Source organism: Petaurus breviceps, unplaced genomic scaffold (genome assembly GCF_028583685.1).
Source record: "Petaurus breviceps papuanus isolate PSGF00001 unplaced genomic scaffold, PetGlider_PUasm1.0 38, whole genome shotgun sequence".
NCBI lineage: Eukaryota > Metazoa > Chordata > Mammalia > Diprotodontia > Petauridae > Petaurus > Petaurus breviceps.
The window spans coordinates 101,852,898-101,880,351 of NW_027186304.1; the positions used below are offsets into that span (position 1 = coordinate 101,852,898).

Below are 27,454 nucleotides of genomic sequence, written 5' to 3' on the forward strand. Positions count from 1 at the left end.
GGAAAGAGGTTATTTCTGCACTTTGCAGTTAGGAGAAAACTTTGCACATTTCTTGAAGTTACGCGCTGCCCAGAGCCAGCTGCAGGGTGCAGGCAGAGGGAGCAAGAGGGTGGGGTGCGGCGGGGGGACAGAAGTTAGAGCTTAAGTCAATGCCATTCCCCCCCCCAACCCCCACCCTGCCATCAGTCAAAGTGTCAGAAGTTCTGCCCTCCCACCCCTCCTCTTTCTCTCCTAAACAGGAGTCGGGTCCTTATCATCCAGCCCCTTGCTCCACCCTCTTCCTCTGGTCTAATACGGACATGGTATTGGCGGGCACTTATAAAAGTCGCTGGCTCCGACGGATACAGAAGGACGTCCTGCAGGAGAGACTAGGAGGCAGCAAGTCCTGAGGAAGAAGACTATGGCCAAAGAGTGGGGCTACGCCAGCCACAATGGTGAGTGAAGGCATACACCTTCTGCTCTGATGGGACCAGAAAGATCCTCTCATATTTTTCAAGCTCACTCCGGAAGGAAGTCAGCTTTCGACAAAATTTGGGTGTACTTCCCATCTTTTTTTCCATATTGCTGAGATTTTTTTTTTTGCAAGTCTTTATGATGTTAGTCAGCAGGCATTTAGGGAGAAGAGCGCGACACTGGGGATCAGTACATCTGAGTTCTAATCTTGACTCTTCCACTTTCTGATTGTATGGCCTTTGGGAAAGTCCATGTCTAGGAGGCTTAAATGCTGTATCTATAAAATATAAACTCTTACTTATGCCGTCCGGAGTTGTTGTGAAATTTAAATGAGACAATTTATGGGACTCCTTCTTGAAAATTTTAAGGGCATTATCCAAATGTAAGATATTTTTTTTTTTTGGCGTCTATTTTGTACGCAGGAGCAGGATTTCTTCCCCACAGTGGTCTCCTCTTCCCTTCAAGTCATTTTGCTATAAACAAAGTTATATAGAAGTTTAATTTTAACTTATGACTTCCCACCTGTCCCTGAGACAGGATAGATGGGATAAGATTTCTTCTCTGCAAATTCTACTGGAAGACCACTTTTAAAACATGTAGGTCTCTCATTACTATTGTTAGTTCACCTACTGGCAAGTAGCCTCAGAGAGATACCCAATGAATACCTTTTTTGACTTTTTTTTCCCCCTAGGACCTGATCATTGGCATGAAATGTACCCAATTGCTAAGGGTGACAACCAGTCCCCTATTGAGCTGCATACCAAAGACATCAAGCATGATCCCTCTCTGCAGCCTTGGTCTGCATCTTATGACCCAGGTTCTGCAAAGACCATTTTGAACAATGGAAAAACTTGCAGAGTTGTATTTGATGACACCTATGATAGATCAAGTAAGTATAAGTTTTTGAAAGATTTTGCATCCATTCTCAACATTCTCTATGCGTATTTTCAAGGTAAGCATTGGCTGAAGGGACTTGGTTACATAGTCAATCTCATGGTGGAAAGAGGCAAATCACCTCTAACTGCAAGGAAACATGTTTGTGCAATGAATTAAAACTGTCTCACCCTCCAAATTAGGACAGTGCTACTGAGGCACATCCCTATATCCAAAAGGGGGCTTGGCTGGGGCAAGGCAAACATGTCTGGATGTGTACACATGGATCTTCTCCCAGTCCTACTGGAATGCTGCCATGATGTCCCTCCCTACAAAGCTCTTCTTTGCCACTTCTAAATGGTGTAGGGAATCTGGTTTAGAAGCATGTGCAAAGAAGAATCCAAAAAGGAGACAAAAAGGAGATTTCTTCCTCTTGGTTCCTGGGAGGGTGTCAAGCCCCCTCAAAGAATCAACTCATTGTGTGATTCCAGGCTTGCTTCCTTCATCAGTCAGTCAGGAAACACTTATTAAGCAACTGCTATGTTCCAGGCACTGGAACTTCATCACTTCCAACTCTTTTTTTTTTTAGCCCAATAGGGACTATCCGACTTATTTCAGTCCGTAGCCCAATTTGTTTCACTTGGTATATATGCCCAATAAATATTTTTTGAATCGATTATTTGAATGAGTGCTAATTAAGTTTCTCAGAATATTTCTATTTCAGTAGTATCTTTGTGTGAAACTGGAAGATCTATCAAAAGCACCCATATCTCCCTACAGTTTTAGGCAAATCACTGAATTATAAGAAAATTGAGAGAAAGAGACTTAGTTCTGCTATCAGTTAAGATTGGGGGAAATCATTATATCACCACCACATCTGTTACCCGATGCAGCACAATTTTTAAAAGCATTCAAAACATCAGTAATGAATGCCTATCTGAAATAAAAGCTTACTTATCATTGCTATAATTAATTAACACAAAGATTCTCAGCTGTAGTAGAGAGCAAGAGAGATATAGTTTTTGTGTCCCAGGTTATATGTAAAGATGATACTAGAATTTTTCTTAAATATCTCATATTAGCTCATTTTTTGTTCTTTTAAATTGCATTTATTTTTTTATAAAAGTCAACCCATTTGAAAGTATTTCTTATGTAGGACCAATGTTTCCACACAATCAAGGTATCCAACTCAATACTCTGCTGAGGACTTTTATAGAAAAACCAGAGCAAATCAGATAAGTTAAGGAGTTTGGGCTACTCTGGCCAAGCTTATATGGATGGAATTATTTTGTTCAGCCTGGTGTAGTAGCTTTCATACTTGTGCAGTGCTTTCTAATCACCTTGGAATGGTCATTCCTTATATTGAACCAATTTATTTTGCTAACTCATCTTATATTTCTCTTCACTTAATTTCCTTTGTAAAAGATGATCTTCAAATCAAGTAAACATAGTGGTGTTGTGGTTGGTATGGCAGAGAAGAAAGGATTTAGAGACAGAGTACCTGAAGCAGAATCCTGGCTTGTCCATTTACTACCTGTGTGACCCTTAGCAAGTCACTTGATTTCTTTGGGTCTCTGTTTGTTCAGGCATTTTTCAGTTGTATCTGACTCTTTGTGACCTCATTTTGGGTACTGGAGTGGTTTGCTATTTCCTTTTCCAGCTCATTTTACAAACTGGCAAATGGGGTTGTGACTTACCCAGGGTTACACAGCTAGTAAGTGTCAGAGGCCAATCTGAATTCAGGTCTTTCTGACTCCAGGCCTGGCACTCTATCCACTGTGACACCAAGGGCCTCAGTTAACTCATGTAAAAGAGGGGAGTCAGAATAGAGGACCTTTAAGATCCCTCCTAACCCTTAATTCTATAAAACAAACTTCTAAGCTTGGCTAGTTAATCAGATCATTCAACTATTGAGTAAGTTTTGGTGTGTGAATTACCCAGGTCAGCTATCTATATTGACTGAATTAATTGGAAACTTCATGAACCTTGAATTTCTTCTTATCTTTTTAGGCAGAATCTAATTTAAACTTGGATGAAAGTGTTTACATACCAGTTTAAGAGGAAGGGTAATTAGAAGTAAGCACCTTGATTAAAGACCCAGTCTCCCTCTCTTTTATTCTCACTATATTCATTGTACTAGTGTCTAGTTTTCATGAATGCCAAATTGATATTTTAAGAAAATCAGAGGGGGAAATGTTTATTTTGGCTTCTTCATTTTCTCAGGAATCCATTTTCATGAGTAAAAATGCAGTGGATGTGATTAAGGGTGACATTATCCCAGAGCACCTTGCTTTGTGGAATGTTTTTAGGGGAGGCCTTGCTATGTACCAATACACCTCCTCCAAAAAATATTCCCCACAAGTTCCCTGATGTCAAAAATTCTTTTAATGACAGGCAAATCCTTTTATACCACAACTAAAAACGAGGCTAGAAAAAAAATACCCCTGAGAGAAGTAGCATATTAACTTTAATTCACAAGTCCAAATAACTGGTATAAAATGCTTTCTTGAGAAATAGCTTGATAAAGAGCAAGTCAGAGAGAAAGTAGGAGTGCACAGGGCATCTGAAAGGGTATAGGATGGAGGGTAAGAACTTAGAGGGGTCAAACAAAGGAAAAGGGGGAGGGGTGCAGAAGGAAGAGACTGGAGGTTGCAAAGACAATTCCCTCCCCCCCACTCCCTTCTCAATTTTGCCCAAAGCAAGCTAACCCTGACTGGGACAACAATAACAACAAAATAAATTTGGCATGACAAGATGTTTGGTTAAGTAATCTCTAGAAGACAGCCTGTCTAAATATAGCTGAAAACATTTGCAAAAGAAGGCTTCTTCTCCCTTAAAATTAAAACAGTTTTAATGGATGTGTTTTAGTCTTTGTCAGGAGTTACTAACCACAGTTTCTATATGTGATGAAAATTGGTCATATGTCTCACACTCACTTAGTTCTAAGAGTTTTAATTTTGATTACCCTGTAGAGGGTAAGAGAGGAAGAGAATTAAGCTAGTTGAGGGCAATGGAGTAGTTTCATATATAGGCTGAACCTGAAAACAGTTGGAACATTGTAGAGAACATCATGGTTCATTTTGTACGTGAGGAACTGAGGTCTAAAAATGTAACATGGCTGCCCAATGTCACTCAGAAAGCAGAGCTAGCATTTGAACCCAGATCCCTTGGCTCCAAATCTTGCCTTTTTTGTTTCTTTACCATATCACATTAAGGGAAAGGAAAGAAGTATTGAGGAGTGTATTCCTAATACCTATCAGATATTTCTTGGGTTCCCAATTCAGTTTTTTTTTTTTTGGAGGGCAATTGGGGTTAAGTTACTTGCCCAGGGTCACACAGCTAGTAAGTGTGTCAAGTGTCTGAGGCCGGATTTGAACTCAGGTCCTCCTGACTCCAGGGCTGGTGCTCTATTCATTGCACCACCTAGTCGCCCCCCTCCCCCAATTCAGTTTTCCTGGAATTTAATCAACTATTTTGCTTATCTTTCACTCTCATTTACCATTTTTCTTTTTTTTTTTCCTTCCAAAGGAAAAAGTCAGTCTCTAGTTTTGGGTAATACAGGTTTTAAAATATGCTTTTAAAAAAGCATGCTCCTATAAACCTATTATTTGGATCATGCAATTAGTGGATTCACAGCAGAGACAAAATGGCTTGAGCAAATAGCACCTTTATACTTGCTCCATGTATACAAAGCCCCAAAATGTGCTCGTTTGTTTTCTTCTCACTTTTTTCCCTCAAAGCGACTAGAACTCTAATTTTGTCCAATACGTATTACAAAAGTTCACTGATGTTGCCAGCTACATGCACTAAAACCCTGCTCCAACAGTTTACTATCTTATTTTCCATCACTAACATTACTGGACTGGTTATTTCAAAGAAATGTTTGTTATGGAGAGCTGTGTGATGGACATTTTTAGAAACCTGACTTTGTAGGTCATAATGCCATTAAGGGAGGAGAGGATCTTATGAAGCAGGTATGCTGTAGATGGGAAGGGCCACACTTCATTGCTTCTTGGTATTAGATTGATGCCAAGAAACAGCAAAGGTTACATTTTGAAGGAATTTGTCCTTATCTTCTGCTACACTAAGTGCTATGGAAAAAAATGTTAATGATGGAGCTTTTTCTCCCTAAATTCCAACAGATGATACTTTATAACTCCTTAATATTTGCTCATTACAGCCTCTAAGTTTACATTGATGGGTTTTCAAGCCTCAGGCAGATGTCATATGAAGTCCAAATATTTAACACAGACTATTAACAGAATGCACACTCATTTGATTCACATCAGGAAACCATTACTATCAACTCTATGTGACTATACTGTCTGTGTATTCTTCACTGAGTCAGTGCTCCCATGACAAACCAACATCTGTTATAATGGTTGAAACTACTTTCCTGAACCTGTAACATCTGAGTGTTGAGTTGTTTTGGTCAACCAATAGTTAAGACAACTATTATAATCTGCTTTTCTATTTGTGGTTCATTTTTCACTCCTTGTCTACAACTGATAAAATCAATTTTTTCAGTGATCCAATTCATCACTCCTTAAGAGGTAGTGTGATACAGTGGATAGAAAGCTGACCCCAGAGTTAGGAGGACCTTGGTTCAAGCCCTACTTCTCATACATACTGCTTATGTGATCCTGAGCAAGTCACCGAACATTTTAATACATTAGACTATTCTCTAAGACTCAGATTTGCAGAGAAGATGCAGACCTGCATAGGTAGAGGGAGGTTCCTAGTATAGAATTCCTTGTAGCAATGAAACTGGAGGCCTATTCCTTCAACTTATCTTGTCCTTTTGTAATAGAGATGGGCACATGTAAATCTCCAAGCAGGTCTTAGTATGTAGATTACTGGCTCAGTTGGATTCAATAGGCATTTATGAGCTTCTAGCTATTCCTCTGGGCACTAAGGATGCAAAGATGAAACAAACCCTTCTCTACTCTCAAGGAGAGTACAGTTTAGTAGAAGGAGTAAAATTTGTACATGAAAAAATTATAATGAAAGTTAGCATATGATACATAGGAAAGGTCAAGGTGGCATGAAAGATCTGAGGAGGAAAGTATCATAGATGGAAGGAGAAGCTAATGAAGGAAGGCTTCAAGCTAACATTTGTTCTGCACCTGGAAGGGAGGGATTTCAACAGGGGAAAAGGTGAGGGGGTGTCTGTTCTGGACCATGGATAAAAGCACAGAGGTGAGAGAGAAAGCAATACAAAATCAAGAAATGAAGCTATTCAGCTTGGCTTGAATAGAAAGTATATACAAGGAGTGATGTGGAATAAGGCTGGAAAGGGAAGTAGGTGGAAGCCAGATGGTGAAGGACTAGAATGCCAGGCTCATTATTTTGTATTTTATCTTGAAGACAATGGCTTAGTACACTTATGGTTAAAGTGATAGCTTTTTCTTTTAAATTAGTACTCCAGGGCCGGCTAGGTGGCACAGTGAGTAAGAGCACCAGCCCTGGAGACAGGAGGACCCGGGATTGGTTCCAGCCTCAGATACTTAACACACGAGCGCACACACACACACACACACACACACACACACACACACACACACTGGCCGTGTAACCTTGGGCAAGTTACTTAACCCCAATTGCTTAAAAAAAAAATTAGTACTCCACATTTTTGTAGCATTTTTTCCCCACAGCCATGATGACATACATTAAATAATGTTTTGAAATTTCTTGGCACAAAAGGGATTAAATTTTAAAAATATGTTTAATGGATTTCTTTCCCCAAGAAAAATGACTTTTTAAATGCCTTATTCAGAGGAAGGAGCCAATACTTTGAAATTAAATCAAGAATTAAATTTATCCTTACTCACAAAAACAAGGTAAGTTTTTCATTTATCTGTGGGAGTAAGTATGCAGCTGAGTACATAGGAGATATCACTAGAGGTAATTTTTCTAGTCATGGATTGCAGAATTAGATTCGTTACTTTAGAGCTGCATCTCTTAAGATGTATCTATTTTGCACATACCTACATATGCACAATAGTCTCACTTAGATCAATTATAAGCTCCTTGAGGGCAGGCACTGTTTCATTTTTGACTTTTTTCTCAGTGTCCAGGATGTGGCATGGAGGTGCTTAAGGAATGCTTATTGAGTCATGTTCGCGTATGTGATTTTGTACTTCTGAAAGGCTGCTGTAGATAGTATTATTTCCAACTATCTTACATAACTCTTATTCTCTGCAATCGTAAACAAGCTGTGATGTCTTGGGACTCTGAGAGGAAAATATTTTCAGAGTCTATGTGAGATATCAAAAGGGTCCCTAGCATTCTATGGCACTGTAGAAGATGCCCATCAGGTCAAATGCTTGGCAAGATGTAGAAAGAGCTTTGGAAGAAAAGGTTGGGAAAATAGATCAGCGTCCCTGAGCACTGGGCTACCAGAAGAGGGATTGATTTTCCCCTAACAAAACTAAGTGCTACTAGAAAGGAGGACAGAGGGAGGAGGAAAAAACAATACCTTGTGAATACTCTGCACTGTTGCAATTTAGGAAAGCAAATAAGGCCAGTTTTCAATAGGAAACATACCATGCAGTTTGACTAGGCTTTGGGGTTTTGCAGTCGCAGGATTCTGGAGTCTATTGGTCTCTTTTTATGAATCTGGTCTCCTACAAATGTAGAAATGTTTGCTTAGGAGGAAGCTTGTGAAGCTGAACTGAATTCAGTATTAACCCAGGTTATCTTTACAGTGCTGAGAGGGGGGCCACTCCCTGGACCCTATCGACTCCGTCAGTTTCACCTTCACTGGGGTTCATCTGATGATCACGGCTCAGAGCATGTCGTGGATGGAGTGAAATATGCTGCCGAGGTAGGAACTAGCTTTAAGCCCCTCACACGTGTGTGCACAGACATTAAATGTATCATTTTCCCTCTTCTTTATAGAAAAATGACTGTGAGCCAAGGTCAGTCTTACACATAGATCAGCTTGTGAGTTTTGGTGGATTCTGGGAAGGCTTCATGTGCTCAAGTAGAATAAAATTTTAGAGCTGAGAGAGACCTTAGAGATCATCAGGTCTTTTTTTAAATGAGGAAAAGGCAGAAGGCTTAAGTCCCTTACCCCCAAATTGTTGTTGTTTGGTTGTTTCAGTCATGTCTAACTCTTTATGACCCCATTTGGGGTTTTCTTTTTTTTTATGGTCTTTTTGGAGGGGGGAGGGCAGGGCAATTGGGGTTAAGTGACTTGCCCAAGGTCACACAGCTAGTAAGTGTTAAGTGTCTGAGGTTGGATTTGAACTCAGGTCCTCCTGACTCCAGGGCCATGCTCTATTAACTGTGCTACCTAGCCACCCCTGGGCTTTTCTTGATAAAGATGCTAGAGTGGTTTGCCATTTCTTTCTCCAGCTCATTTTACAGATAAGGAAACTGAGGCAAACAGGGTTAAGTGACTTGCTCAGGGTAACACAACTAGTAAGTGTCAGAGACCAGACAACTCAGGAAGTTGAGTCTTTCTGACTTCAGTCTCAGCTAAATCCACTTTAGATCCACTTTGCCCCCTAACTACTGGGAACTCCCAATATCCTATTAGAATTAGAATGTAAACTCCTTGAGGGCAGAGATTTAGCACAATGTCTAGAACATACCACTTAATAAATGTTTGTTAGAGGCAAAGTTAGGCCTAGAATCCGATCTCCTGATTCTGCTTTGTGCTTTTGTCATTGCATTGTACTGATATCATAGATCTAAAGCTGAAAGGAACCTTAGACACCTCCTCATTTTATACATAAAGAAACTGAGGATCAAGGTAATAAAGAGAGTGTCAGAAGTGAGACCTGAACCCAGGTCCCCAGTGGTCTTTCTGTTGTATTATGCTACCTCTTTACTTGGGATGACTAGGTGGCACAGTGGATAGAGTGCCCACCCTGGAGTCAGGAAGGCCTGAATTCAAATCTGGTCTCAAAATACTTATAAGTCTTATGACCCTGGGCAAATCATTCAACACTTTTTGCCTTAGTTTGCCCATCTGTAAAATGGACTGGAAAAGGAAATGGCAAGCCACTCTAGAAGCCAGACAAAGTACCACAAAATGTAAATTTTAATTAAGAGCAGATAAAGATGTTACCTAAGAGTAAGTTACTATGTAGAGAGAGCGAACCTAAATGAGACTGCCAAAATGCAGGGAGGCAATAGAAACACTGAAAAAGATAGTGGTTTGACAAAAGGGAGAAAAACCTTAAAGGAAAAAAAAAGTGACTGTAGTAAAACCACTTTGTTTTTCTATTTCTAAACTAATATTATAAATGTCTTTATAAAATGCATTTTGTGATATGTTTGTATTGAAATGCCCATGTCCTCATATACTAAGTCCCTGTATGTAACAACTTTGGAAAATTATTGAAATCCTCCTGAACTTGTACGTGCCTAGCCAGGGGCCCCAAAGACCATCTTGAACTTGACCAACCCTGCTGTTGCGCCAGAAAAGTGTGACACTCTTTGTATCTGACCCCAGCTGCAGCTTTTCTGTACCCTGTACACTTAGATAAGCTTGTGATTTTTGCCTTTATATGCCTTGCCTTGACCATAGCTCGGGGCAGCTCTCAGTGATTTGCTCCTGAGTCTGCTGCCGGCCGGCTAATAAATGCTCCCTGAATTGGCTTTATCTAGTCTCGGTCTCTGTTCTGTCTCGATGTCCATTTCACTTGGAGGTCCCACTGAGATGGCCTTTGGCCCAGGCTGGGTGGACACTGGGTCATTGGGACTCTGGAGGGCCACCTTGCTGGTGTGCGGACCAAACCCTTTGACTCAGGCGCCCTTTGGCATCTGTTCCATTTTACCCCTCCCTCCCCTCCTAGACGGAGTTTAGTATTGGATTCACTCTGAGTGGCTTGTTGGAAGCTGTGAGGGTGGCCACTGGTATCCTTTAACCTGCCTCTCACTCCTGCTGAGCCATTCACGGCCCAAAACAGTAGTCTAAAACTTTATTGAAGCAATCTGGTCTGATCTGGTGAGTACTCTTCTGGTGTGAGAGCACAGGGCTGGACGCAGCTTAACCTGTCCTCACTGCCCTGCCCCGCGACGCCAGGTGCGGGTGCCTATTACTGGTCTGGTAAGTTCCCATGAAATGCTTCCCGGGGAACTTTGCGGGTGCCTATTACTGGTCTGGTAAGTTCCCATGAAATGCTTCCCGGGGAACTTTGCGCTTGCCTCCTTGTTGTGTTCGTCGCTTTCCCAGGGGCCTAGGTACCCATCCCCAGAAGTCCCTCCCGTTTCCCCCAGTGGGGCCTAGGTACCCATCCCTCAAGCCCATGTGGTCTCTTTTGTGTAAGTGTGGATGGAAACAAGTGTGACTGAGTGTGAATGAGTAAGGTATAAACCACAGCTGGACTGCTGGACATTTCTTTTGAATGCTGTTATCTCTTTCCCTCCTCCTCCCTTCCCTTGCTGCTGAATGCAGGCTAGAGAGAAAGAGAAAGAGAGGCAAATATTGTCTTGTTTAGGTTATATGATGGTAAATCAAGTCAAAGAGTGTAGGAGAAGTGTCAGGTCAGAATTAGAAAAAAAAAAGAAATGAAGTATAAGTTATTTGCTATTGGAAGGTGTGAACAGAAGTTTTAAGATTTCTAAAAGTTTGAAATACCTCTTCCTCTTCATTCCACTCTGGCCAAGTGGAGTGAGGAGAAGGTGATAAGAAAGGGAGGGCATCTTCTCCCTTCAGCTCAAAAGAGTCAGGCGGACGAACATTTAACTATTTCCTGCCTCATCTAAAAGAGGAAAGCTTTGTGTATCAGAACGCAACTGAATACATTCTAGTCATTTTTGAAGAGTGTCACTCCTGATTCAATGCTAAAGATATATAGTATTTGGCACTGGGGCAAATTAGGAAAATACATAGATCTGTAAAAGAGACACCTCAGGGGTGAAGCTTTGAGCTCTCTGGCACAGAAGGGGACACCACGGTCCCACTCACTCGACTGGTAGATTCAAAGCTCTCACTTTCAAAGAAGTTCTAAAGAGTGGACACATAAGTGAAATTTATGGGAGTAAAAGTTAGAATGGCTAAAACCATTGGATCAGATTTTGTTAAAGCCCCTCTCACCAGATCAGATAAGGAATGAGAGTGCTGAAGGGTAGTAGGGAATTTGAGTTACCCTCCCCCACTTGAAAAAAAAAAAGAGAGAAAAAGAGGGGGGAGGCATAGCAGCTATATCAAGGGACCCTACTGGCAACAGCCTTGGGTACCCTGAAGCCCCCACCTCTAAGAATGCAGATGACCCTCCCCCCCTTTCAAACCCCTGTGTCCACAACCAGGCTCTGCAATTGTGGGGAGAGAAGAAAAGCCTCTGAACTTGGTAAACCTAATTTCCTATCAATAATTTTGGTATGTGATGAATTGGAAATGCAATTAATGTCATAATGTCATTGTTGTACAATGGTATCTCTAAATTGTACAATCTAAACTGTAAAATCCTCTTATACTGTAAAAATTGAGTGACAAAAAGCAACTTTCAATCTGAATTTTGTTGAAACTAAAAGATGGAGAAAAAGTTGTGTAAAACCAGCTATGTTCTGCTAACCCTATGTTAAAATGCTTATTTCATGTGAATTGGATTTTTTTTTATGATTTAAAGCTGTTACATTTGGGATACAAACCAGTAGTAATAATACTGCTGAAACTTACTGTGATAGCTGATTGTTCATTTAACTTTTTGGCTATTCTGGAAATATACAGTGATTTAAAGTTATAGTTTCCACATTAGTAATGATGAAATGAATGATTCCCTGCACAGTGAATTGGAAAGGCATTTTTTGCAGAATTCTTTTTGAGAAAAAATGAGAAACCTCAAGAAAAAAAAATATATATAGGGATAAAGTTTTCAAGCTTGCTTCATCTAAGAATGTAATTATGTTAATTTGAAGGTTTATGGATCACTACAATCACCATCTATGTGAGATTCCAGAATGTAATTGATTTCTAGTGATAAGTTGATTGGTTACGTAGCATCAAGAAGATTTTACTTCTGTGTAACTTCAAAACTGGAGTTTTAAGGTCATCAGATTGGTAATTCATTTGTTTTTATTTCAAAGTACAAATGTGAGAACATGATAATTGTTTAGGATATTGTTACTGGTAAAGAGCTGTACTATCTATGCTGTATGAGAAGCAGTTTCTCTTAAAGTTTTGGAATATTGTAATTTGGGAAATCATAAGCTTCCAGGTCTGTCTTTGTTTAAAAGGAAGTTTCAGTTAAGATTGTTTGAAATTGTAAGACTGTTAACTAAGTTATTTGGGCTACTGTTTTAATGCTAAAACCTAAAACTGTGAAAACTTTATTTTGCCTAGTTCTGCTCATTCAGAACAGTCCCCCTGCTACTGTATGATGTTGTAAAACTGCCTGGGAAAGCGAGCTTGGTTTTATGAAGCTCCTAAACAATAAGGTCGACTTACTGAGAAGCAGAAAAGTCTATGTACAAAAAAAAAAAAAAAAAGAAAAAAAAAGAATCTCTAACAATTGGCCTTACCAGGACAAGCTCAGAAAATTGTGAAGGGAAAGATGTTAAAGGGAATCCCTTATGTATATGAGTCCTGGTAAATCTTTGTGGTATATTGCAACTTAATGAGAGTAAATTGATGTTAAGATAAGAAGGTCTGGGGACAAATGGGGATTTCCAAGCCCCTCCTATCTCTAAATAGTGGTATGGATACCTTTGTATCAGATGGTTTAAGTATGTTGAGAAGGATGTGAGGAAGCATTTAGGAAGACAAAAAGATTTGTAACTAGATTTTATAATTAATAGCTCAATCATATTTGAGAAGAAAAGGAAATAAGAATACAAATGCAATATTGAAACATTATCCCATGGACTGAGATTGGGATTATAAAGTTACTGTAGAAAAGTTATATCTGTGTATATGTCATAGGGATCCCAGTGTATTTCAAAGTGTAATTGGGTATTAATGCCATTGACTGAATTAATTGTTGGGATTAAATCAGAGACACTTTAGTTGAGAGAATGGAAATTTGAGTGTGCGATCAGATTAAGCATAGTTACAGAAAGATGAGGAATTTTGGGAAGTAGATGAAAATCTATTAGGGCAATAATTCATAAACCTGATGGGAGATTTGATTTTGTGAACAAGAATAAATATAGAAATGAACACAGGCTATTTGAGGCTCACTTTAGAGATGTTCCTTAACCAATGTGAGATTATAATTATATCTTAAACAGATTGTTGGAGCTTGTTATTTAAGATTTGATGGGATTGTTAACTGACTATTCCTCTGAGTCTAACTCCAGGTATGGATATTAAGAAAGGCTATCTAAGCTATCTGAGCCACCGATCCATGATGCCAGACCCTATGAGGTACAGATGTGGAAGGCCTGTGAAGTATGGGTATTGAAGGTCAGGACAATGGCTGTTTCGAATGAGCTGAGGTAGGATTCTCCTGACTCGACCCTCCCAGTGACACCTGGCAGACGCTGAGCTGGGCTCAATGCAGATTGCAGCTTGGTATACATTTTGCCCAGAACTGACATTCTGGAGTTGGGGAAAATGGTTTCCTCGTTACAGTTTTGTCCCTATTCTTGGTGGCAAGTTTCAATAATCAAAAGTTTTGAAGATAAAACAAATCTATTATATACTTGATTCTGGAACATCTTAAGTTACTATAAGATAAAGCTATTAGGCTTAGGATTTGGCATAGGTATTCCTGTATAAGTCAGGGTCCTTTAGTTCTTTGTAATAATGTGAGGACAAGTAGGTCAAGGATTTGTGGGAATATTATTCTGTTATTTAGTTAGTATCACACTTGTCTCAGCTTTCTCATAATTGGCTAATGTTAAAAGGAGAAAATATTTTAATTGTTGTACTGTTAGTATAAGGTGAATCCTTTAGTGATCCCATCCTCCTGGTGGGGGAATTAATAATCGATTAATGCAGAAATAAAAGGAACTAGTTTTAATGTGTGATCATGACAATTGACCAGGACTCCAATTTTAATTTTGTATGAATGATAAGGGTTTAGGACGGGTAATTTAAATTGGTTCTAAGGTTCCTTTTGTAGGGAAGTGAATGAAAGAAGGCAGAAGAGAAAGAGCCTGGAATGTGATGTTGAGGATGGATGGATAGAAGACAACCAGAGGACTTCCATCAGATGGTGTAACCCCTGCCAGACAACAGTGTGAAAAGAAACTTTTGGACTTTGGAAGGGACAATTGTTTGTTATTGTTTTCTTTTGAATCCCTGTATCTGCACTCATGAAGGGGACTGCCCCGTTGTATGATGTTTGTTAAAACAATTTGTAAACTCAATTTGTAATACCAATTTGTAACACCAGGAATGATGGGATGCTTGGGATCTATGTTTGTAACATCAGTCTGTAAAACTTTATAATATCAATTTGTAAAACCAGTTTGTAAAATCACACTCCATTCCCCCTTTTGGGGCCCTGATTCGAAAAGTGACTACCCTATGGGGTCCCATTTTTACTTTTGATCTCTGTTTGGAGGCAACCAAACTCTTTGGTCTCTCCTACTCTCCTCTTGACTCAGTATCGAACCCTGAGTCTGATGACTCAAGGGTCTGATCAAATAAAAGGGGGGAGTGAAATTCCCATGGCACATATACTAAGTCCCTGTATGTAACAACTTTGGAAAATTACTGAAATCCTCCTGAACTTGTACATGCCTAGCCAGGGGCCCCAAAGACCATCTTGAACTTGGCCAACCCTGCTGTTGCGCCAGAAAAGTGTGACACTCTTTGTATCTGACCCCAGCTGCAGCTTTTCTGTACGCTGTACACTTAGATAAGCTCGTGGTTTTTGCCTTTATATGCCTTGCCTTGACCATGGCTCGGGGCAGCTCTCAGTGACTTGCTCCTGAGTCTGCTGCCGGCCGGCTAATAAATGCTCCCTGAATTGGCTTTATCTAGTCTCGGTCTCTGTTCAGTCTCGGTGTCCATTTCAGTATTTAGAACAGAAAAAGCAATAAGTTCCTTTAAAACCAGAGAGAAAGAGAGGAGAGACAGAGACAGAGGATGGTTGTTATGGAAACAATTAATATAAATGTTATTTTATAGCATACCCAACAAATTTATTGATGGGGTGGATAGAGAGAAAATTTTTATGGCTTGAGAAAAGAGTTACATGGCTTTCCATGCTGCTGAGGTAAATGCAAACTAGATTTCTGTGATTTTTCTCTTTCAGTAGTTCTGTGGATCAGAAAGACAACTTCTATAAGTTAGGCAGTAGAGAAGGTATGTTAGGTAGGCAGTAAGAAGTCCTGAATATTGCTAGTGAATAAGAAAACTCCTGGCTGCAGAAGAGTAATCAAAAAAAATGCTAAAGAGATCATAATACTTAGTAAAACTGGCAGAAGTCCCAAAGCCAAGACAAAGACTAGGAGAATCTAACCCTAGGTTAAAAGGTTTGGAGTGAATTCTATTCTATTATAGGGAAAACTAAGGTTAGGTCGAGCTTTGGTTAAGGCCATGTGAGAAATGTACTGAATCATACAAAGGTTTCCCCACACACACACACTTTTCAATATTTTCTCCAACAAACTCATGAATATCACATAAGTGTACTGTGCCTTTGTTCATGATTTGAAGGGACTATATGCTAGTTTATTGACTTCAGTTTGGACATAATATGCAATGTTATCTTTTCTTGCACATAAAACTTTTCTGTGTGATTATGCTCATAATTGATCTAAGACAAAGTAGTTCTACTAAACAGATATTTTAACATTAAGAAATAATAAATTTTACCACTGTGGAATAGCATGTTCCCTTCTTATTTTATATATATAATTCAATAGGAAACTTTTTTTTTTTTTTTTGCTTTTTGGAGGGGGAAGGCAGGGCAATTGGGGTTAAGTGACTTACCCCAGGTCACATGGCTAGTAAGTGTTAAGTGTCTGAATTCACATTTGAACTCAGGTTATCCTGACTCCAGGGTGGGTTCTCTATTCACTGCACCACTTAGTGGCCCTTCAATAGGAAACTTTTGATGTATTTTGGATCTAGTATTCAGGTTTTAAATGACAAATAAATTTAATCATTTTGCCACTCAGTACTCTTTTTCTTTTTTTTCTTTTGGCTTGAATTTTCATTTATTTATCTTTAAATATTTTTGTATTTATTTTTTAAATTTCCCTAGTTACATGTAAAAACAATATTCATTTTTAAAACTCTGAATTCTAAATTCTTTCCCTTCCTTCCTCTCACCCCTCATGGAGAAGGCAAGCAGTTTGATATAGGTTATACATGTATAGTCATGCTAAGTCTTTTTATTCCCAAAACTATATTTACTGAATCCTCTCTAGGCTAAAAATTGCCGTATCTGCAAAGAAAAAGATAGTTTTCTCCCTCATTTTTCTACTTCTACTTCATGACTTTTGATTTTACAGTCTTAGATGTTCTTTTTTTAAAAAGTTCTTTGTACAACTCCAATTTCAAACCAATCATCTCATCACATGAACTGTGTCTTTGGGATATGGATCCCCCAGGAATTGTCATTTCTACTTGTCATTGTGTAATTATAAATATAAAATAGTTAATTTCTTTTTTTGAGGGGCTGTTTTTTGAAACATTTTGAAAGGCAATTAGGGTTAAGTGACTAGCCCAAGGTCACACAGCTAATAAGCATGTCAAGTGTCTGAGGCCGCATTTGAACTCGGGTCCTCCTGACTCTAGGGCCGGTGCTCTATTTACTTCACCACCTAACTGCCCACAAAAGTGTTCATTTCAAATCTATTTGTTGTAATTTTAAGTAGTTTTAGTTCTCATGAAAATCTTCTATCCCTATGCCTTCCCATGTACTTTTCTCCCTTACATGAGGGAGAAGGGAGAAATACTTCACAGTATTCAAAATTCATTAACTAAGAGTTGGCAGGAACTTTAGAGGCAATCTAATCAAGCCTCCTCATTTTGTATATGAGGAGTCTAGAGATCCAGAAAATTAAGAAATTTCCTCATGGTCACAAAGATAAGGAAATATTTCTTGCCTTAGGGGGGGCCAAATATCCATGGCTCTGTGTACATGTTTGATGGAGTAGTATGTAATTGGTTGCTGTACATTCATATTCATTTTTATTTACTGCACATTTTTTATTATATGGTTTCAGCTTCACCTGGTTCACTGGAATCCCAAATATAACACTTTTGGAGAAGCTTTGAAACAACGTGACGGAATTGCTGTTGTGGGCATTTTTCTGAAGGTCTGGTAAACAGTAACCATACTTTTTTTCTTTAAAAGTTTAGTGTCTCGTCTGTGTAACCTTGAGCAAGTTACTTAACCCCAATTGCTTAAAAAAAAAGTTTAGTGTCTCATCAGTGAATTGCCTTTGACCTTTGGAGAGCTGCCATAGTCTTTTTCTACTGCAAAGGAGGAAAAAGAAACTCCTGAAGTCCTTCTTTTTGCTTTAATTCAGTATTCATCCTACATATCAAGTTATTTCTTAAGTTAAAAAAAATACTTGTCATTCTAAACACCAAAATCATGAACAGCTCCATCTACAAAGAAGAACAGAAACAGGGGATGGTATATAAAACTGTGAGTCTTAATTAAGTTCTGGATTTAAGTTAAGTCAACCAAGGTCAGTCCAAGAAGTGTTTTGTTTTGTTTTGTTTTGTTTTCTGCTGCCTGTGCCAGGGGACACTCCAGTGTCTCATATACTTCTTGGTTGTAAAGCATCAGTGTGTGTGTGTGTGTATGTGTGTGTGTGTGTGTGTGTGTGTGTTGTATATAATTGTTGGTATTCAGAGATATTAGAGACATTTACTCAGTGGGCTCCCTTGCTACTCCATTAGTTTCCCTGAAAACTGAAAGATCAACACTTTGATCTCTAATCTCTGGTTTGCGATTCCCTCAGCCCAGACTAGCCACCATGCACATTAGGCCATGCCAAAATAGCCACATGGAATGCTTATGTTGTTGAGCCAACCCTGGTTTAATGAGTACTTAAGTGTCATTCTCACATGAATGTAGCGGTAACATGATCCAGAGTTTAAACCAGAGGTGAAAATCTTGCTTCTTTTTTTTTGTTGTTGAATGACCAAATTTGTTTTGTGCTATAAATTCAGAAGGTAATTTTTAATGCTAGACACAAAAGGGCAAAACTATTACATTATTAAGAAGCTACTTCATTATGATTTTGTGAGGTTTGCCAGTGAAAGAGTGAAGCACATGTTTATTAGGAAGGGACTGTAGCATAGGAAGCATTAGCTCTGAAACAGGATACGTACCAGGTTGTTTAGGCATACATTTTAAGAAGAGTTGTTTTCAGGAGGTCATGAATATGTGGACATTCTGTGATTTCTTTCTGGATGGAAACTCCTAGTGTGAGAACTCCCTCCCTCAACCCCAGACCTTCTCTAAGATGTAGTAGATAAATCCTTGGGAATTGCCTGAGGCACAGAGGCTAAGTTTGCCCAGGTCTGTAGAGCTAAGGGTCAGAAGTGTTATCTGAACCTAGCTGACCCCGATTGCAAGCCAGGGATGTGCTGATGAACATTTAACAATAGGATCAATCAGGAAGGGGGGGGGGTAGGATGTACCCTAGAAACAGTTTTGAATTTTAATCTGCATTAACACTTTCTCTTCATCACTTTTTTTTTTTTTCTTTTTGGAGGGGGAGGAGAGGCAGTTGGGGTTAAGTGACTTGCCCAAGGTCACAGGGCTAGTAAGTGTCAAGTGTCTGAGGCTGGATTTGAACTCAGGTCCTCCTGACCTCAGGGCCAGTGCCTCTATTCACTGTGCCACTTAGCTGCCCCGTCTACATCACTTTCTTAAGGATAGACAATCAACAGAACGATAAATCAAGCCCTGATTTGTAACATCTGCTGATTGGGTGTAAATGCTCACACTGCAGATTTCACCATGAGCTCTCCTAAATTGGGAGAGCTGGGTCTAGCACCAAGGCTCCAAGCCTAGCACTCTATCTGCTCAATCACAATCTCTCGTTATAAGGATACTTTGCAATAAATTACAAGGGCTTTTAATAGAATTTGATGGACATGATAACAGCCTGTGTAGCAGAACAAGTGCTAGACTTTAAGTTAGGAGAGACCTAGGTACAAATTCTGCTTTCATTACTTACTAACTCTATGACCCTGGATAAGTCATTCAACTTGTCTGAGCCTCAGTAATCTCAGCTGCAAAATGGAGATGACCATAACTGTAACATCCACTCCAGAGAGTTAGTGGGAGGATTAAATGAAACAATGTACTTAAAGTGCTTCTGAAATCTCAAAGCACTATATAAATATCAGCTTTTAATTACTAATGCCCTAGTAGATATCAATACAGTAAAGTTGTATAATTTTTCACACTGATTTTGAATGCATTGACTGAATGTCTATAGGAAATTGTCAGATAAAGGACAGTTCCTTGAGAGCCACCGTATTTGCCCCAATATCATTGAGGTACCTGAGAAAGATACATACAGCATAGCGTGGATATAACCTGGTCATATAGTACACTATATCACTGCCAAAGCCCTTTGACATCCAATTCTGTCAAAATCCCCCACCATGAGCAAACTTGGGCAGAAACCCAAAGTATACAACTAAAAGGCCTATAATTTTGTGACTGCTGCATTTTATAGACGTGGAGTTCAAATTTAGATCAAGAAAACCATATAATTTAAAATTCTGTTTAGAAGGGGGAGAATTACATTTTAGTTCTGAACAAGTTCTCTCAGATTCAGCTTTTTCAAACAATGAAATTTCATAATTGATTTTTTTCTTTCTGCATTACAGATAGGACGTGAAAAAGGGGAATTTCAGATATTTCTTGATGCATTGGACAAAATTAAGACTAAGGTAAAAAAAAAGATGCCCTTTCCTTTGAATATGTTATAGAAAATTTCCAATTTTAAAAATACATTTCCAAAGTCCCTTCAAACTTCTTTCTTTGTCTGAGGAAAATGTCAAGAATACGTATCTTCAATCAATCAGAGCAAGCCTTTGCTTACTGTGTCCCAGGCACTGTACTACATACATATTAAGGATAAAAAAAACAAACAAAATGAAACAATCCCTCTACTCAAGGAGTTTATATTCTATAAATTTGATCAGTGGGCATTTTTAATTTTAGGAGATAATTTTAAATTCTATTCTGGAGCATTTTCATAAATAATAATTTTATCTTAGAGATTAAATGTGATACCTAAATGGAATAGTGTATATTTTCCATTAGAAATCTTACATTGAAAACATGCTTATATGAAATAATACCAGTATAAACAGTGCATAGATTTTCTACTTCCTAAGATTTGTGTTATCAAAATCCTAGTTAAGTGTTAGCTACATCTTCAGAAAAGTAAATAAATATTTTGGCTAGAAATACGCCAATGTGATTTATTATGGGAAGTGGTGTTTAATGTCCAAACACAACTTAAAAATATATTTTTGTAGCCATGGAATCATAAATATCTGCCTATAAACATGCTTTCCAAATGCCCCCTCCATTTCAGCTTAAAATATGCAGTCAAGGAATTATAATGAAATTTATGCTTAGGTACTACTACTACTACTACTACTACTACTACTACTACTACTACTACTACTACTACTACTACTACTAATCCTTCACTTGACTTTTCCACTCCATCCAGCTACTGTCATATTCTTTACTCACTTTCACTGCCAAACTTCTTGAAAAATTTGCTTCTACTGGATGTTTCCACTTCCTATTTATTCTTTCCTTAGACCTCTGCAAACTGTATTCTACCCCTCCCCTTACCATTCTACTCCAACCATTCTCTCAAAGGTGATCACTATTTTTTTAAGTTGCCAGATCCATTGGCCTTTTATGTCTCTGAAAATTGAAAAATAGTTGGTTCTCTTTATTCTTAGCTTCAGAGAAACAATCCTTGTCTCCCAGCCTACCTAGGATTGTCCCCTTTCTGTTTTCTTTGCTCACTTCTTATCCTCCAGGTATCTTAATCTGAATGTTTCCCTAAAGTTATTCTCTGCCAATATTCTCTTCAAACTCGACATTATCTCTTTAGTCAGTAGTGAGTTGGTCAATAGTCAATAGTCAGTGGACTTTTATTTTTATCCAAATCTCTTTCTCTAGATTTGAACTAGAATTTGAGCTCCAGGCCCATATCTCCAACTGCTTATATGATTATTACATTTAGATGTCCCACTGGCATATCAAACTCACTATGTATAAAGTCAAGCTTATCATCTTTCCTTCTAAATCTGATCTTTCTGATTTCACTATTTTGACAGTAGAACCAACACTTACCCTGCCTCCTATGTTCAAAACCTTAATGTTATCCATCCATTTCCCCCCACTTTGTATATCTGATCAGTTATCACATTGTATAGACTTTACCTCTACAACATTTCTTGGATTTCCTTCCTCATCTCTATTCCACTGCCATTATAGGACTCCATTCTCCTTTTTGGACTATTACAATAGCTTCTTAGCAGTTCTTGGTGCCTCCACTCTCTCTTTTTCCTATTAGCCTAGCCTTTATATTACTGCCAGAATTTTATGTACATATATACATATATATGTGTGTGTATGTATTTTTGTATGTGTGTATACACATGTGTGTAGATGTGGTCAAGCTACTCCTCAAAAAACCCCAGTGTTATTCTGAGTAAATTTCAAATTCCTCTGCCTGGCATTAAAGTACTCCACAGTTTGGTGACATTCTGTAATTCTATCCTACCAAGCTCCTCTGTCCCCATGCCTTACGTACTTGCATCTCTGTATCTGCTAATTCTGTTTCTAGAATATCTTCTCTAGCCTTCCTGGCTTTTTGAATTCTTATCTGTCCTCTGGAACCAAACTGAAATGTCATCATTTCTGTGAAATCTTCACTGACCTATTGACCTAAAGTTCCCCTTTCAACTTCATAAAGAACTGTGTGTTGCAGTTTCAAATGCCCTTATGATTCAATAGTGTGTCTTTTAAATTATGAGTCTTTCCCACTTCCTAGACTATAAAGTTCTATGTGGTCAAGGTTCATGCCTTATTTAAACCTTTTAGTTTTCCCTACCAGCTAGAGGTTTTCACAGCTGATGTTTAATAAATGCTTGTTGAATGAATGACTGAATTATTAATAAAATTGTATTTTGTACATAAAAGGAGAATTTTCCTCTTTTAAAAATGATATATTCAGAGCAGGTGGTAATTTTGTGAAAGTGATTCTATTTCTTAAAATTTGAATTCTTTGACACTTTTAAGAAAAATTGCTTATGGTTTAAAATCAATAGCTGAAATAGATTTTTCTGTGTGTAAATTTTGATAAGAAGATGTACATTTACAGGTGGATTATTGGTCTCATTTAATCTCTTTTAGGGCAAAGATGCTCCTTTCACACACTTTGACCCATCTTGTCTTTTCCCTGCTTGCCGGGATTATTGGACTTATCATGGCTCCTTCACTACCCCACCTTGTGAGGAGTGTATTGTCTGGCTTCTTCTGAAGGAACCAATAACCGTGAGCTCTGACCAGGTAAGCTTTAACTGTCTAATAAGAATTTAAAGGGCAGCTGTTTTATTTCTTGCTTACAATTTCTTGACAATTTCTTGTTTCACAAAAAGCTGGATGACTAATGAGTTAGTATTTTGGCCTAGTTAATCATCTTCAATCTATTTGAATGAATAGAAGGAAGGAAGAATGAATGAAAAAGCATTTAAGTGCTTACCACTTGCTAAGCTCTGGGGATACCAATAGAAAATGTTAGATTCTACTGTTCACATTCAGAGCCTTTCCAGAGAATGGACTGTATTGATACTATTTTAAGGTGTTTACATTGATAGAATCCTAGTGCCTAGAATAAGGGAAGTGAGAGTCTACTTGCATTCTTCCCAAAAGACCTCAACTGGAGCATTTGTCTCACTTTTGGGCACCATATTTTGGGAAGGATATTGACAAGGTAGATATTTCCTGACCAGAGGAAGACAGCCAGAATGGGTGAGGATATTTGAAACTACATCATACAAGGAACATTAGAAAGAATGGGGCATATTTCATTCAGAGGAAAGGAATGTTAGAGGTGAAGTGATAGCTGCCATTAAGAATATGAAGGACTCTCATATCTAAGGGGATTTGGACTCTGTGCTGTGCTCCACTGAGCAAAACTAGATTGAATGGCTAGAAGTTATAAAAAATGTACATCTCCTTTATACAAGGAAAAGAGTCTTTAGAGCTGTCCACGAGTGGAATGGGCTGCTTTGGGAGGTTATGAGTTCTCCAACACTGAATGGTTTCAAGTAGAGGTTGGATGACCTGGCCTACACCTGTCAAGGAGGTTGAAGATGGGATTCATAATTTGCCTAGAATCAGATGAGATAATCTCTGAGAGCTCTTTTGATTGTGAGATGCTACAATATGATGATGATGATGATGATTGATGATGATGATGATGATTTTTTAACACAAGGAATGAAGAACAGGATGGGGATAGGGACTGGATCTATCACTTCATTGGTGTAGGGAACTAGTAAGGAAAGCCACTACACCAATGCAGATGGGCAGGTGCTCCATAATTTAGATTCTGAGAGTTGGCTAAGGGCAACTGCAAGGTGGTCCCTTGTCCAGGCCACATGGCCAGTTTGTACATGTAAGCAATCTAGTCTTCCTTACTCTGTGTCCAGTTCTCTATCCATTATAATGCATTGGAAATAGTTGAAATGTATACAGAATTTTTTGGTCTCTATTATTTTATGCATTAATTTTTTCCATAAGAATCCTACAGAGTAAATATTATATTTTTATTCTCATTTTATACAGAAGGAATCTGAGATAAGAAATTAAGTGACTTACACAGTGCCTGGCACATGGTAGGCACTTAATATATGTTTATTTATTGATTGTTTGACTTGCTTAAGGTTAAAGAAGTCAGTGGTTGGGCCATGATTTAAACCTAAGCCTTCTGACTAGAAGTATAATCTCATTCTACTATACCATATTTACAGAGATTTTATTAATTCTTTGCCTCTTGGAAAAAATAAGTTTTGAAAAAACATAAAAATATAGACTGTAATAAGACTTAAATTTCTTCTTGTTCCTTGGGGCGGCTAGGTGGTGCAGTGAAGAGAGCTCCAGCCCAGGAGTCAGGAGGACCTGAATGCAAATCTGGCCTCAGACACTTAACACTTACTAGCTGTGTCACCTAGTCACTTAACCCCAATTGCCCTACCTTCTCTCCTCCAAAAAAGCAAAACAAAACAAAAAATGTCTTCTTGTTCTTTAGTATATTCAAAAGCATGTGAAACTGAAGCCATTTTCCTTCATAGAAATAAAGTAGAAATAATACTAGACTTAGAATTAGAAAATGAGTTCAAATCTTATCTTCATCACTTAAGAGTTATGCATGTAACTTTAGACAAGTCATTTAATCTACCTGACTCCCAATTTTTCTCTTCTAGAAAATAAAAGGGGCAACTAGGTGGTATAGTAGATAGAGTGCTGGGCCTGAAGTCAGAAAGACTCATCTTTCTGAGTTCAAATCTGATCCCAGACACATACTAGTGGTGTGACCCTGGGCAAGTCACTTAACCCTGTTTGTCTTAGTTTCCTCATCTGTAAAATGATCCCGAGAAGGAAATTGCAAAGCATTCCAGCGCCTTTGCCAAGAAAACCCTAAATGGGCTTATGAAGTATTGAGCACAACTGAAATGACTGAACAACGACATACAAAAGTGCTCAGATTGTTGTCATCAACAAGATAATGTACAGAAAGTGCTTTCAAACTAGAGATAGCTAGGTGGCAGAGTTGGCAGAGTACTGGACCTGGAGTCAGGAACACCTGAGTTCAAATATAGTCTCAGACATTAGCTCAGCAATCCTGAGCAAGTCACTTAACTTTTGTCTGTCTCAATTTCCTTATCTGTAAAATGGGGATAATAATAGCATCTAACTTATAGGGTTGTTGTGAGGAGAAAATAAAATATTATTTGTAAAGCACTCTGTAAACCTTAAAGTTCTATGTGAATACTAGGTATTATTACTAAAAATAAAGTAAAAAGTGGTATGTAGTTGTAAGTTATTATTATCATATCTTATTCCTTACACTATTATTTCTATCATCATATCAACATTAATTATCAATAATGCCTTCATTGCCTACATATATTTTGTGCCTCCCCTAGAATCCTCATTCCAAGTTTATGCAGCTACAAATATCTAGATAAATCAGGGGAAAATATGTTTTGGCAGGAGTCCGTGTTTATTTTGTATTATAGTGAAGCAGAGGTTTGGGCCAAGAGGCTGATCATTCAAGTAAAAATGCTTCATGTACCTCCCAAGAAAGGTGTGTTATTTGAGACTGAATTATCCACACAGATAATAGAAGACAGAGATAGAGAGAGAGAGAGAGAGAGAGAGAGAGAGAGAGAGAGAGAGAGAGAGAGAGAGAGAGAGAGAGAGAGAGAGCATTGATTGAAATGTTTACATAGTTTCCTAATTCCCTATTTCATTAAATGTTAACATTAAATGTGTGGACTCTTGCAGATGGCCAAGCTGCGAAGTCTTTTCTGCAGTGCTGAGAATGAGCCTCCTGTGCCCATGGTGGGTAACTGGCGCCCTCCTCAGCCTCAGAAGGGCAGAATTGTGAGAGCCTCCTTCAAGTAGGGCCATCTTTGAAATGGCTGGAAAGCAAAGTGAATCAATCCCACAATCAATGCTTAGTTAATTGTGCACCTTCTATTACTGCTCTACACTCAAAGCAGATTTTCTTTTTCCAAGTGTAAAACTGAGCAAAGAAATGTCACAAGTCTCTGATTGTCACTACTAGAGAACGAGAAGTTGAAACTTGCAGTCTCTAACTTTAAAATGAAAAAAGAAAAAAAAAGAAAGTAAAGTTCATATTTTATTCTTGGTAACAATTGTCTTTAACAATAATGAAAAGTAACACACCTAGACATATTTTAAAGAAGAGGAGAAAGGAAAGGAAAAGAGAAGTTGTAATTGATGGCTGGTCAGATATTTTCTTACCAGCCCTTAACTTTGTTTTTGGACTGTTTCCATACTATGAGTTTCCAGTCTTCACAGAAGTAATGGGTGATCTACCATGTAAGGAAAGCAGCATGTGAAGAGCAAATCATCACAAAATGTCAGAGTTAAATTAAATTGGTACCAACTGTAACAATGTTTTGAAGTTTTAAATGAGAAAAAGCAAAACACATAAATCTGAAGGAGAAAAACATTAGCAGCTACTATAATTGGCATTAGCTTAATTATCAAAGTTAACTATCCAAAAAATGGGAATACCTGGTTTAAGCCCAGAATTATTTGCATTGGTGTTTCTTCTTCATAATGGTGAATGATTTTCTATATAGACTTTTTGGCCCAGCATGATGGCCATGGAGCTTTCTTCCTCCTACTGTATCTTTGCATGCCTATAAACATACTAGACTTCTGGATTCTGTTGGACTCACTGATCTCCTGAGTGCACCATACAGGATTGTATGATTGTGCCTGGAAGAATAACAATGTAACTGAGTGCCAACCCAAATAAAGATTCATATTGCAAATGATGGTGTCAATTGCCTATTCAATTTAATAGGCGGTCAAAAAATGATAATGGGAATAAGGTAAAAACTAGAATAGAAAATTCACTTAAATCGCTTTTATAATTAAGGTACACAGATTGTTCCCTATCTTGTAAATTTTGTTGTTTCTCTTACCGTGTTTCCCCGATAAGACGTATCCTGAAAATAAGCCCTCCCCTTACTGTGTAATTTTCCTCTAAAATAAGCCCTCCCCCGAAAATAAGCCCTATTGAGATTGCTACTGTAGTGAAGGTGATCCCCTGTGCTACACGCTACATTATGGTACCTTCTGTATGCACCGTCCCCCCCCCCTGAAACGCACGCCGCGCTCCAAGCTGCATCCAATCAGAGCTGCAGCAGTGAGCGCGTCATCCTGTTCTTCCCCAGTGATTTGCTTATTGAATAAAGGTACATTTTTTTGTTCACATTTACCTGTTTATTAAAATTGCTGTCAATGTTCATTAAAATAAGCCCTCCCCTGAAAATAAGCCCTCTGGTGTTTTTCTGCCCCCCAAAAATAATAAGACAGTGTCTTATTATCGGGGAAACACGGTAATTCAGGTCACTCCAATTTAACAAATACTTATTAAGTGCCTACTGTGTAAACACTGTGCTAGGTGCTAGGAATGTGAAGGTGGAAACAGCAACAACAAA

General features: G+C 38.4%; 1 protein-coding gene across 2 annotated transcripts; it reads left to right on the top strand.

Annotated features, from left to right (window-relative positions):
• Positions 1–276: 276 nt before the first annotated feature.
• CA3 (carbonic anhydrase 3) lies at positions 277–26,782 on the top strand. 2 transcript variants are annotated; one of them, XM_069100205.1, is made up of 7 exons: positions 277–434; positions 1,145–1,342; positions 8,034–8,152; positions 17,407–17,499; positions 20,042–20,104; positions 22,602–22,757; positions 25,761–26,782. In XM_069100205.1, exons 1-7 carry the CDS (start codon positions 401–403, stop codon positions 25,878–25,880), a joined length of 783 nt encoding a protein of 260 aa, XP_068956306.1. In that variant the 5' UTR covers positions 277–400; the 3' UTR covers positions 25,881–26,782. The 2 variants fall into 2 exon arrangements, with proteins under 2 accessions (XP_068956306.1, XP_068956307.1); XM_069100206.1 differs by lacking the exon at positions 17,407–17,499.
• Positions 26,783–27,454: the final 672 nt, after the last annotated feature.

Excerpts from the sequence above, each read along its gene's own strand:
- CA3 (XM_069100205.1), top strand. The coding sequence starts at position 401 with ATGGCCAAAGAGTGGGGCTACGCCAGCCACAATG. Across the intron at positions 8,153-17,406 it reads GAGTGAAATATGCTGCCGAG|CTTCACCTGGTTCACTGGAA; the intron begins GTAGGAACTAGC and ends ATATGGTTTCAG. Across the intron at positions 17,500-20,041 it reads TTGTGGGCATTTTTCTGAAG|ATAGGACGTGAAAAAGGGGA; the intron begins GTCTGGTAAACA and ends TCTGCATTACAG.